The sequence below is a fragment of the Macadamia integrifolia genome, chromosome 6 (genome assembly GCF_013358625.1).
Source record: "Macadamia integrifolia cultivar HAES 741 chromosome 6, SCU_Mint_v3, whole genome shotgun sequence".
NCBI lineage: Eukaryota > Viridiplantae > Streptophyta > Magnoliopsida > Proteales > Proteaceae > Macadamia > Macadamia integrifolia.
In genome coordinates, this window is record NC_056562.1 from 27,571,459 (window position 1) to 27,585,087 (window position 13,629).

At 37.9% G+C, this 13,629-nt stretch overlaps 1 protein-coding gene across 2 annotated transcripts in view; it reads left to right on the forward strand.

Annotated features, from left to right (window-relative positions):
- LOC122081473 (protein ROOT INITIATION DEFECTIVE 3-like) overlaps positions 1-7,821 on the forward strand; it is a 9,785-nt gene extending 1,964 nt beyond the window's left edge. Inside the window, exons 5-6 of one of the 2 annotated variants that reach the window (XM_042648620.1) lie at positions 503-702; positions 6,534-7,821. In XM_042648620.1, coding sequence (XP_042504554.1) covers positions 503-702; positions 6,534-6,696 — 363 coding nt within the window. In that variant the 3' untranslated portion in view covers positions 6,697-7,821. Of the gene's footprint in view, positions 1-502; positions 703-4,750; positions 4,833-6,533 lie in introns of those variants that run through there. The other variant, XM_042648621.1, reaches the window with a different exon arrangement.
- Positions 7,822-13,629: the final 5,808 nt, after the last annotated feature.

Genomic DNA, 13,629 nt, shown 5'->3' on the forward strand with positions numbered 1-13,629 from the left:
GGGGGGGGGTTGGGGTTGGGTGGGTTTAAGAAAGGGGCAGGGAAGCAATGAGCAAGAATACTTGATCCTTAAGAGGAAGGAGATGGGAAAAAAACAGAAAAATACTACATGATGTCAATAAAATCAGTGCAACTATTCCCCCAAATGTCAAACAGTGCTGTTTTGTTTATCCCAGCACTTACTGATGCAACGCCCAAGATAACATGATGTTCTAAAACTGTTTTAGATTTCCTTAATGTTAGGGGAGTCTGATGGGAATCCTGAAAGCAAAGAAGGTAGATTTAGCCATGGTCTTTAGCTTTAGGTCTGTACCATGAATACTAAACTATTCTTCTTTACTTTTGCGCTCATTTTTGTTCCATTTTATTCCAAGTTATGTATATTTTTATTGTTTCTGTAGGCATTTCTCTACCATAATGTATTTTATTATGCATCCTTGTGTACTTATTTAAAATAAATAAATACAACAAAAATTAAAATATCTTGACATGAATTGTCTTAGGTTTGGAGCCTATCCAAGGGAAAGTTGTTGAGAACTGTTGAGTTCCCCTCTATAATTGATGCAATTGCACTGGATCCCGGTGAACATGTATTTTATGCTGGCAGTAGAGATGGGAAGATATTTGCTGGTGCACTTAATGCTGAAAGCCCATCTAGCAGCTGTTATGGGAAGCATATTACTGGTTCACTGTCTGATCACAGGTTTGTTATTTTCATATTCTGATTAATTGATTTTGTGATAAGCAGTTTAATATGCATTTATTTGTTGGTTTTTGCACTTTTTTTCTTCAAAACTTGGAAACAGCCTCACCTGCAAAGCAGGGGATAATGATGCATACATTTGCCCCTCCTAGATCCTGCAGTAGAGGGAGCCTCCCCCCCTCCCCCTTTTCTGGCTCTGCAATTCAGATATTACAGTACAAAATTCCTCCTTATATCCTATATGGGATTAAATTCACTGCCAGGCTCCATAGCACACTCTAGTGCCTCCCTATGTCATTCTCTCTCCTCCCACAATAGGAGGTAGATATATCATTTCCTAGGAGGGAGGAGAGATATAAACACAGGGAGGTGCTAGTTTACACTATGCAGCTTGGCAGCTTTCTTTCTCCCATTATATATATATATATATATAGTTGTTACGGCGTCAAATCGATCCAAGGCGGTGGAAGGGTGGCTAATCGATTTGGCAATGAATCGCCCGTTTTGGCGTTGCCATGGCGGTCAAATCGCCCATGTGTCATTTTTTATTTTCTCTATTTTCTAAAATTATTTAGTATGCTACTTTTTTATTTTTCCTATTTTTTAGCATGCTACAAGCCTAGAATATATATCCTATAACATATAAAACTAACATTAAGTAACATCAAATCATCAAAAAATCAATATAGCCATATCATGTCATCAAAAATCAACATGAATTATTGACTTATATAGTTATACAACAAGTCACCACTCATCAAGTTATAAAAAATCAACATGTACATCATACAAAACTAAAAAGTAAAAGGCTAACATGTGACTGAAGCTTGAAAGCAATGATTGGAAGTGAGTGAGCAACCTGAACAAAATAAAAGGTATATATGTCAATATATCATATATGAATTAGAGATATATATTTGGAAACCTATGAATAGATCAAATGATAAGATAAGTGGCTAACCTATTAAGCTATTAATGACTTACTGAAGCAATGAAGCTTGATAGCAAATGAACTCAACATAAAATAAAAAAAGAAAACTTAATTAATCATCCAAGTTCAAAGTTTAAGTTTAAAGTTTAATGTTTAAACAATACATAAAATCCAAACACTCAAACAGTCAAACACAAATAGCTTAATCATCATAATCATCCAACAAATCAGCAGATGACAGATTCCTTTGTTGTCCACTAGAAGCATTTGCATTTTCACTAAAGTTATCTATGACATCCAAGTCATCATTCACATCGTCCTCTTCTTCCAAAACTTCTTCCCCATCTAATTCTGATGACTCCCCAACAGCCCTCCCTCTACCACGGCGTGTATAGCACATATTTCCTCTAGAGGTTGATGATTGAGCTCTCCTGAGTCGATTGGGCCCCTCCATTGTTGCCCCCATTGCTCTACCAGCAACGTTCCATGTGAGATCAGCATCGGGATGGACTACATCATCCATTTTCTCGCCAATCATCCACTCACTACTCCAATCTAGTTCGTCAAGCACAAGTGGATTATAATTTCTGTTATCAGGACGCTTTTGTTGAAATCTTTCTTCTAGGCGACAATTGTATTGAACATAGACTAGATCATTCAAACGTTGATGTTCCAGCGTATTCCTCTTCTTGGTATGAATCTGAATTCATAAACAATAGAGAACAACAAACAACGTTATTGTTCCAAAAATAAAAAGTCTAAAATATGAAATAGATGTAATACCCGGATACTTACAAACTCAAATGTGCTCTAGTTGCGCTTGCAACAAAGCCCTAGAATACGTCTTGCAACCTTTGAAAGCTCAAAAGCATGACCTCCGAATGAACCCCATCAAGTAACTATAAAAAATAAATATATATATATATATATAAATAGCTAGATTAATATTTAATATATCACACAAACAAAACAACTAAACAATATACTTACTAGGACTTATGGTTGCCCGTGATCTAATTTCCATATCCGAGGCAAAACCACCTCGAGAATATTTATACAAAGTGGCTTGAGTATTTATCTTGTCTTGTAAAGCTGGTTCATGTATCATTCTTTCAATGACTTCATTAAATGCAAGCTGTAGAGAAGATATAATTTGGTAGCCACCATCATCACCTTCCTTATAAGAAAAAATTTTCCAAGATTAAGAAATAGTGTTGCTCCATACAAAGGGTGCCCCATCTGAATCTTCCAACGCCTGTTAACAATATCTAACATTTTCTTTTTTGCCTCATCCATGGCAAATTGAACCTCAGGCATAAAAGGCCTCTCATCACCATCCACAATCCTCAAGACAGTAAGAAGTGGCTTTGAAGCTCTAAGCCAATTTTCCATACCATTTCAAAATGCTACAGCAAACACCGTATCAACCACTTTCTTCCCAGCCTCGGTCTTTGCCAAATTAGAACTAGTCAATTCTTCAGAAATAAACAAATGTCTTAAGTCATCTTTATGTTTTAACAAGCTTTGAAGTGTCAGAAATGCAGTTGCAAATCTAGTAGTTGTTGTCCTCACAAGATCCCTCCCATTTGTTCTAGCCCTCATTGCATCAAGAATGTGTGTGTGCCTGTAGATGAAGTTGGTTACTTTTTTTTGCCTTACTTATCACATTCCTATTAGATTTCAAGAATCATATTTCCTCCAACATCAGGTCAATGCAATGCGCTACATAAGGAGTCTAATATAGCTTTGTCCTCTTCTGCATTAGCATTGTACCGGTTAATTTATAAGCCAATGCATTATCTGACACAATTTGCACAACATAGTCCTCACCAATTTCTTGAACTTTGTTGTCAATCAATTCAAACAACTTCTCTGTAGTTTGAGATATACTAGATGCATCAGTAGATTCCATAAAATAAGTCCCCTCTGGACAGTTAACGAGGAAATTAATTAAATGCCTCCCTCTTTTATCCGTCCACCTATCAGTCATTAGAGTGCACCCATACTGCTTCCAATACTCTTCATATTTATTCTTCATTTCTGTAGTTCTATCCTTTGCTGCCTTTAACAATGACACTCTCACTTTATGATAACTTGGGGGCTTATATCTTGACCCGTACTGTTCAATAAATTCCACCATCACCTCAAATCTCCTTGACTTAAGAGCATTGAATGGAATACCACACTAATAAACTCAGTCAACAATGTGATTATCAACTCTCCTTTTTTCTTCCGCTGATCTAAACCGGTTCTCCATAGTAGTTTGAGTACTACCTTTAAGATGCCTCTCAGCAACCACTTGTTTAGGAGTCTGTCTAACATGAGCATCCATGGGGCCCCTTACTTGTGACTGAATGACCACTTTCTTTCTCTTAGCAGCTGTCCCAGAGCTAGGAATAAGTCTAGAGGTTGTAGAAGGAGTCCTACTAGATTGTCTTTGACCTTCAACTTCTATATCAACATCCACATCAACACCAACATCAACATCAACATCAACATCAACATCAACATCAACATCAACATCAACATCGTCATCATCCAAAATGTCTTGCATCATTTTCTTCTTATTGCGCATAAGAGCTGCATTCATCTCTGTAGCAATCGTTACAATTGTCTTGGTACACTTAGTAACATCTCCATATCTACCCACCAAATGTTGCTTTGACCTCTTAATTCCACACTTGAGGTTTTTTCTACAAAGAGTGCATTTAACAAGGTTCTTGTCTGAAAGGTCAGGCCAATACCCATACTCCCACCTAGGGTCATTTGATTTGGCCTTCCTGGTTGGGTCTTTGCCTCTTTGGACAGGTCATATGCAGCCATGCTTATATTATCACCCCCACTACTACCACCAACAGTACCATCTATTATGAACTCCTATAGTTCTATTATCCTACAAGTTACAAAATAGAGTAACAAAGTACGTTAAGTGTTAACCAATAACATTAACATGATAACATCAAGTATTCAAGTTATAATTTATAAAGCATTGGCTCCATTGTAAGAATCTAGAGATATAAAAGCTTTATAAAACAGAGTTACAGACAACATAGTATATTAGTTAACCACTACAATTAAGGCATTAATTAATTCTATTTTTATGTTGTTATTGAACAGAGAAGAAAGAAGAAGGAACAGACTCAAAAAGATGGAGAGAACTAGAGTACTAGATGACTAGAGAAGAATTGAAGAAGAAGGAGAAAGAGAAGTAGAGAAAAAGAAGAATCAGAAGCAGATTAGCAGAACTGCAGAAGATGAACAAGAAGGAGAGAAGGAGTGAAGAAGAGAAGAGAACCAGAGGTTGCAGAGAATAACTGGAGGTCCGGAGCAGAGAATAGAAGGAGGAGAGCTGGATAAAAGAAAAGAAATGGACCAGAGAAGAAGATCAGAAGGAGGAGAAAGATCGAAGTTGTTGACTCATAGGTGGGGCCCTTACCTGGTTGTTGTCGCTCTTGCTGCCGGAGGATAAGACGTCGCAGGCGGTGGCTGCTGGCTGTTGTCGCTCTTGCTGCCGGAGGAGAAGACGTCGCAGGCGATGGCTTCTGGCGGCTGGTTGTTGTCGCTTTTGCTGCCGGAGAAGGAGAAGACGTCGCAGGCTGTTGTCGCTCTTGCTGTCGGAGAAGGAGAAGACGTTGCAGGCTATTGTCGCTCTTGCTGCCGGAGGAGAAGATGTCACGGGCAATGGCTGCTGGATGTTGTCGCTTTTGCTGCTGGAGAAAGAGAAGAAGAAGAAGTCGTAGGTGGTGGCTGCTGGCTTTGAGGGTTTTGTTCTCTTCGAGCTCGAGGGTTTTTGGTTCTTTTGATAATTTGTATTTGAGAAATTGAGGAGGGAACAAGTCAGGCCTCGAGGGTTTTCATTTTATGCTGCCAATTAAAATATAACAAACAAAATATTGTTAGTAAAAAAAAAACCAGTACAGAAAATCGGCCGCCTAGTGAATCAGGCGTGATCTGGAGTCCATGGCGCTCAGCCAATGGCGATCGCCATTTGTGAGTCACGCAAATCGTAGGACTGCCATGACCTCTATTTCCGCCGAGACACCAAATCGCCGTCTAGGCGACGCCATGACAACTATATATAGAGGTAGTAAGGTTCGGAACAGCCTCTCCGCGAATTGGGGGTAATGCCGTGTACGTTATGACCCTCATTAGACCTGCAGTGGTAGGAGCCTCTTACACTGGTATGCCCTTTATATGTATATAGGGATTTGATTAGCTTGACTCACAGGGAATTTATGCTTTGTCATAACAATATAACATAGTAACATTATGAAAGGCACTAAGAATGCAGTTCTAGTTGTGTTGGGAATTGGCCTCCATGGTTGCTATTGCAGTCAGCCATCCAGCTAGATTAGTGATTTCGTATGTCTAAACTTTGGGAACTTTCCATACGCAGGGAATTGACTCAAAGTACAAATCATGCTAATGTTTTAAACAATATTATGCTCAGTGGTATATTTGGTATCTGATACTGTTGAACATTTATTTTATTTATTTATTTTTTGCATAAAACAGAAACTTATTTATGTTGGCGTTACCTTAGTTCTTCTGAAACTCCTAAGTGCTTGAGTACATATTGATTCAAGCTCATGACTTGGTTACATGTTCGCTGATTTCAATTCTTTTAAGGGGATCCCAACTGCTCTGGAACAAGCACTTTCTCAATGGTCATAGTATTAAGAGATTACATAATTATACAATTGTATACCATTCTAAACCTATATCAAACAAGCACGCAACTCACCAATGAAGCCTATTCCAGTATTCACCTAGTAGAACTTTTATCTTGAAACTGTTAGCTTTAATGGCCCCAATGTGTTTACATTGCAAATTTAACTTCTTTTGAATTTGACCTGACTTCTTGTTTTAGTTTCTGACTTTTTGATGTTTGGTTCAACAGTAAGGCAGTGACTTGCTTGGCATTCAGTTCAAATGGAACTTTATTAGTATCAGGATCAGAGGATGGTTTGCTTCGAGTTTGGGACACTAAAACCCATAACATTGTTCGTATCTTTAGACATACAAAAGGTACCATCGTTCTGAAATACTGCTTTGTTGCCTAAGATTCTTGATTTCTGGTTATGTCTATTGAATGATTTAGGCTTAGTTTGTTTGATGGAGGAAAGAGGAAAAGGGAAAAAGCGGTGGGAGAATTGAGGAACTTTTCATCAAAATACCAAAAACTTTGGTTGTTTGTTTGTTGAAGTGGGAAACTTATCAGACAAAGGTCATTTAATGCAATAATTGTTGTCTGCTGATGTGGCAATTAACCTTTTCCACCCCATTCATTTCCAAAGTCCTACCAAAATTAGTAGGCCTTCATGGAAAAGTTGGTTTGTGTCTATCTCTCTCCTCCTCCTATTTTCTCTCCTTCCTATGGAATTCTACCCCATTTCCTTTTCTTCTCTTTCCCATAGAACTAGACCCTACTAAAGATTACATATTCCATTATTTCCTTTCCTTGTCAACCCAACGCACAACATGGGGGACCCACTTCACAAGTTCCCACCCCTTTTTATCCGTCAAACAAACGTGGCCTTAGTGTTTTGATGCGGACATTACTTTTATCTCTTCCCTTTTTTATTTAGGGATTTTTTTTCTCGTACCACTCCTAAAAATATTCATTACTTCTTGTAACCCCACGAATTGAAAATAATATCCACCGCACCCCTAATGTCTAACACCGTTTACTTAAAACATGAAAAGACTCTTTTTGCCCTTCTACGGTCAAAAACAAAGATTAGGTGATGCAGATTTATCACCAAAATGGGCTTGTTTTCTTAGGAATAAGCCTATGGTTGGGTTGTATGCATGTTGGGCCTTTGGTCCGAGGGTTTTTTAATGTAATAGGCCACTTTAATAGTTTAATGAGCCTAAACCATGGGTAATAGGTATGCATACGGGATTAGTTATTATGGTTTACATGTTTTGGTTTAGTAGTGGTTTGGTTCATTAGTTGAACCAGTCATGGGGTCAATAAGTGTTTAGAAGGTACTTTTACTTTTACTTTTACTTTTCTAGAAAGGGGGAGGGGAATCAACTCACTTTTGTAGGTAATGGTGGGGTGAAGACTTTCCCATACCAACTTTAAGACGCGATGATTTTTCCACCTTTGGTAGTTGATAGGTGAAGACTTTTCCACCTTTGGTAGTTGGAGGGGGTGAAGACTTTTCCATTCCCACTTTAAGAGATGAGGATTTTTCCACTTTTGGTAGTTGGTAGGTGAAGACTTTCCTACCCCAACTTTAATAAGTGAAGATTTTCTACTATTGTTAGTTGAAAGTTGGGTATGTAATGTTTTGTTGAGTTGGTCCTATAAATAGGGATCAATTGTAAGCATTCAAGGACAACTCAGAATTTGAAAACAAAGTTTGCTTATGCAACTCTCTTCTTGTGTTTGATCAAGGTAGGTTGGTGTTTGATTTAGTCGATCCATCTTGCGGTGTAAAGCCCAGGTGTTATTTTATTGTTTATTGTTCCATCCTTTTCATCTTTCAACAATTTTTAGCAATATCCTATTCTCCATATCTAGAATTCCCTATTCTCTGAGAAAAGATCCTACCCTGGTACTGTTTTGAGCTTCTTCAATTTTAGTATTACATCAATTGGTATCAGAGCATGGCAGAGAATGAGTCTTTGAGGCCGCCGTCGGATCCACCTGATCCGATGACAAAGGTGATTGAGATGCTTCAGCAGCTCTCTACTGGACAGAAGATCATAAGTGCGAGGTTGCAATCACTTGAGAATCAAAGTGCTACTCCAATACAAGGCAACAATGTACCATTCGAAAGGGAGGTTGATGTAATACTGAAATTGAGGAAGCTCAAAACAGTACCAGGGTAGGATCTTTTCTCAGAGAATAAGGAATTCTAGCTATGGAGAATAGGAAATTGCTAAAAATTGTTAAAAGATGAAAAGGATGGAACAATAAACAATAAAATAACACTCGGGCTTCACACTGCAAGGTGGATCGACTGGATCAAACACAAGGGATTTCTTGATCAAACACAAGAGAGTCATGATCCAACACAAGAAGAGAGTTGCATAAGCAAACTTTGTTTTCAAATTCTGAGTTGTCCTTGAATGCTTACAATTGATCCCTATTTATAGACCAACTCAACAAAACATTACATATCCAACTTCCAACTAACAATAGTAGAAAGTCTTCACTTATTAAAATTGGGGTAGGAAAGTCTTCACCTTCTAACTACTAAAGTTGGAAAAGTCTTCACCTATCAACTACCAAAAGTGGAAAAATCCTCACCTCGTAAAGTGGGAATGGGAAAGTCTTCACCCCCCTAACTACCAAAGGTGGAAAAGTCTTCACCTACCAACTACCAAAGGTGAAGATTTATCACCAAAATGGACTTGTTGATGCAGATTTCTCACCAAAATGGGCTTGTTTTCTTAGGAATAAGCCTATGATTGGGTTGTATGCATGTTGGGCCTTTGGTCCAAGGGTTTTTTAATGTAATAGGCTACTTTAATAGTTTAATGAGCCTAAACCATGGGTAATAGGTATGCATACGGGATTAGTTACTATGGTTTATATGTTTTGGTCTAGTAGTAGTTTGGTTCATTAGTTGAACTAGTCATGGGGTCAATAAGTGTTGAGAAGGTACTTTTACTTTTACTTTTTACTTTTCTAAAAAGTGGGAGGGGAATCAACTCACTTTTGTAAGTAATGGTGGGGTAAAGACTTTCCCATACCAACTTTAAGAGGTGATGATTTTTCCACCTTTGGTAGTTGGTAGGTGAAGACTTTTCCACCTTTGGTAGTTGGGGGGGTGAAGACTTTTTCATTCCCACTTTAAGAGATGAGGATTTTTCCACTTTTGGTAATTGGTAGGTGAAGACTTTTCCAACTTTAGTAGTTAGAAGGTGAAGATTTTTGTTTGAGATTTAAAATGTAACCGCAAGCGTACGGATCAGTGTAGTTACGGGTCGAACACAGGGAGAGCAACCACTTTATTTTTTTTTATTTCTTTTAATAATATGAAAGTGAACCGATTAATGGATGTGATCTAATTCTAATTACCGTCCTAAACATATGTATCTAAAATAACGTCTTAACCATTCGTCATCTAAGAATTTAAAGACGCAAGCCACGCAATTAAAATTAAATAAATAAATAACTGAAAATAAACAACCCACGCAATTAAAAAATAAATAAATAAAGGAAAAAAATGCTGAAATAAAAATAAAGTAAAAGAAAGGGGATAAAGCTAGAGAGAGACTCACAAGTAGGTTTCTCTAGTTAGCCCGAGGGATGCATCATAATATGAGCTTCCCTACTTGACCAGAGAGTCACTCTTACAAGGGTTTCTCTACTTGGCTTTAGGGAAAGGGAGACAATTAAAATAAAAGCAATAAATTGATGGTTCTATGGCTAGGAGGGGCAAAGCCAACACATACACTAGCCATGAACCTTAGGGGAGAGGGATAACAATAATGTAACGACTGAAAATAAAAATCCTAAATTAAGAAAGAAAGGGTAGTCAGAAGAGGGAATGAGATGGGGGAGAGAAGACTACTGAAGGAGCCTACTTACTTGAATCAATGCTTGAACTTGAAAAAAAAATTGCTCCACGGCTCGTGATCTTGTCACCTAGATGTAAGCCTAGAACTATAACTTAAAAAATTACAACTCAATTGCATAAATCATAAACATAAAAAGGCTGAATAAAAATAAAAGAGTGCTTGCATTAATTGACATAAAAAAAAACTATTACAAAAGTGATTAAAGCAAAAATAGAGAAGAACTAAAACTAAAGAGAGAGAGAGAGAAAGAGAGAGCAACTAAAAAAAACTAGAAGAAGAATGAATTGTCTCCCCTCCTCTTACATGAGTTGTATTTATAGGGAATTGAGAGGTAGGGTAACAATTTTCTCTTTCCTAAAAGAGAGAAACCCACAATTGATTGTGAGATCTTTTGAGACCAAAAGTGCTAAGGTGGAGGAGAGAGAAGAGAGAAATAAATTTCCTATAATTTTTTTGCTTATTTTCTTTCCTCTTTTTTTTCTAATTTTTTTTTCTTCTTTTTCTCTCTCCTAGGGACGATTTTTTTCTTCCTTTGTGTGATTTGGACAATCTTTCGGTGGGTGATGATGTGGAGGAGAGAGAAGATTTGGACAATCTCTATTTCTCCCTTTTTTTTCTTTCCTTTTTTTTTCTTCTCTTCTTGCTTCCACGATTTTCCTTGCTTCTAATTTGATGTGGAAATCCCCTCCATGCCCTTAGTGCTTTAAGTGAGTGAAAAGCAGGAAATCTTCAACAAAATTCTCTAAAAAAAACAACCATGAGATTCGAACTTGAGACCTCTTGGTGAGCAAGGGAATTTTGTACACCATAGCTCACCAACTACAGTAGGTAGTTGTTGTTACCAAAAACCAAGTCGTTCCATTCTAAATATGTAAAATGCATGTTTCCTTGCCCTAGATTTCACACATAAATGTGCTCATCAGAATTCCCCCACATTTAGACTTTGCTAGTCCTCGAGCAAAACAAAAATAAAAGAATAAAAAAAAAAAAACCTAACTCACTTTCGTAGGAATCACGGTTGCACTTAGCATGTGCAATAAGCCTTTAACCCCCTAGGTCACCCCTAGTGGACGAGTCGTGTCTCGTGGGTGTTTGCAGTGAATATACACCCAAAATTCAGAATAAACAAATCCCAACTTTGGCTAAAGGTAAGGTTCATACTGATCCGGAACAAAGATAATTTCTCTTACAAGGGACCCCCACACTTGAACTTTTATTACCCTTTATCAATTCCAGGCACTAGCATATTTCTTAATTTGGAACTCACCTCGTCTCTTCCAAAACATCCTTATCTTAAGGCAAAACCACTTGTGAAGAAATAGGGAACCAATGACTAAGGCGTTGGAGTGTTTTTGACCAAACATGTTACCAAGCAATAATGACATTTGCACATTTTTTTTTTTTGAATAATAAACTCTATTCTACTCTACTACTTTTGACCTGAATGACATGGTGGAGCAAACACCAGACACCCAAGTTACTATGTAGCTTCGCTTTTTGCATATGCCCACAAAGGCAGTGATGCTAGAGTTACTTCAGAAGTTTCCTCCCCAGGAATTTCGATCAAGACACCACGCTTCCTGAGGCGCAATGCCCTGTCTAGTTCCAAGGGAATCAACTCTTATTCTTCTTTATACCAGATTTCACATTTCATTTAAAATTGTGCATTTGTCAACCCATGCCAAATTAAAAGAAGGTCTCAACTCCAAATCAAAAGTACAAGGAACCCACAGACTTACATATGGTCCATCACCATAAAACAGGGGTCTCTTATTTTTCAAAAGAAAGTCACATCTCAAGACATATGCTTGTTTCTTTCTTCTCAACAGGGTTTTTATACGTTCAAAATGGGTACCTTAATCAAAACTTTTATTTTCATACCTCAAGCAACCGAATGGTCTGATCATTACCCAAAAGCCAAAGTAGGACTTCATCCTTAGCAAGCTCAAAAATAAAAAGAAAAACAAACAAAACAAAGTGAAAGAAAAACAAAAACTGGTTTCCCTCCCCTACACTTAAGTCATGCAATGTCCTCAATGCATGAAAAAAATTAAAAGCAAAGACAATGCAAGGGGGTCATACCTGATTAAAAATTAGATATCAATGTAAAGAGGTTCATGGAGATATATGACCTCTTCACTACTAGTAGTAGGAAACTCGAGGAACGGTTTCAAACGCTGACCATTAACCTTCAAAATTACCCATGTTCCTTGATTCAAAATCTCCACAGCCCCATGGGGATATACATTATGAATAATAAATGGGCCATCCCATCGAGATCTAAGCTTACCAGGAAAAAGATGCAATCGAGAGTTGTACAATAAGACCTTATCACCAATTGCAAAAGATTTACGCAGAATGTGTTTATCATGGAAAGCTTTGGTCTTTTCCTTGTAAATTCTAAAACTTTCATAGGCTTCATTCCTAAGTTCCTCCAACTCAGATAGTTGGAGCCTACGATGAATTCTCGCATCAGACAAATCAAAGTTAAGCTTCTTGATGGCCCAAAAGGCCTTATGCTCCAACTCAACTGGTAAGTGACAATCTTTTTCATACACCAAACGGTAGGGAGACTGGCCAAGGTCAGTCTTGAATGCAGTCCGATGGGCCCACAAGGCATCAATGAGCCTAAGGGACCAATCCTTACGGTTGGGATTAACAGTTTTCTCCAATATTTGTTTGATCTGCCTATTAGACACCTCCACTTGGCCACTAGTTTGGGGGTGATAAGGGGTAGATAACTTATGGGTAATCCCATACTTTTTCATTAGGGCCTCAAAAGGTCGATTACAAAAATGAGTACCCCTATCACTAATTATTGCACGTGGTGCACCAAAGCGGGAAAAAATGTTCTCTTTGAGAAACTGGACCACCACTTTGTGGTCATTAGATTTACAAGGTATGACCTCTATCCATTTAGAAACATAATCAACGGCCAAAAGTATGTATAAATTTCCAAAAGAATTAGGGAATGGTCCCATAAAATCGATGCCCCAAACATCAAAGATCTCAACTACCAAAATAGGGTTGAGGGGCATCATGTTCCTTTTATTGATACGGCCAAAAGACTGGCAGGCAGGGCAAGCCTTGCAAAAATCAAAAGCATCTCTAAAAAGAGTGGGCCAATAAAATCCACATTGGAGAACCTTTGCGGCAGTCTTCTTAGGTCCAAAGTGTCCACCACATGCATGATCATGACAAAAAGAGAGAATAGAATGTTGCTCATGATCAGGAACACATCGTCGGATAATCTGATCCGGACATATCTTAAACAAATAAGGATCATCCCCAGAAAAAGTGTTTAACTTGGGAATGAAACCTATACTTATCTTGAGTGGACCAGTGATCCGGAGTCACACCTGAAACTAAGAAGTTGACAATGTCAGCAAACCATGGTTCACTAGACATTGCAAATAATTGTTCATCTGGAAAGTTCTCGTTGACTGGAGAATCAA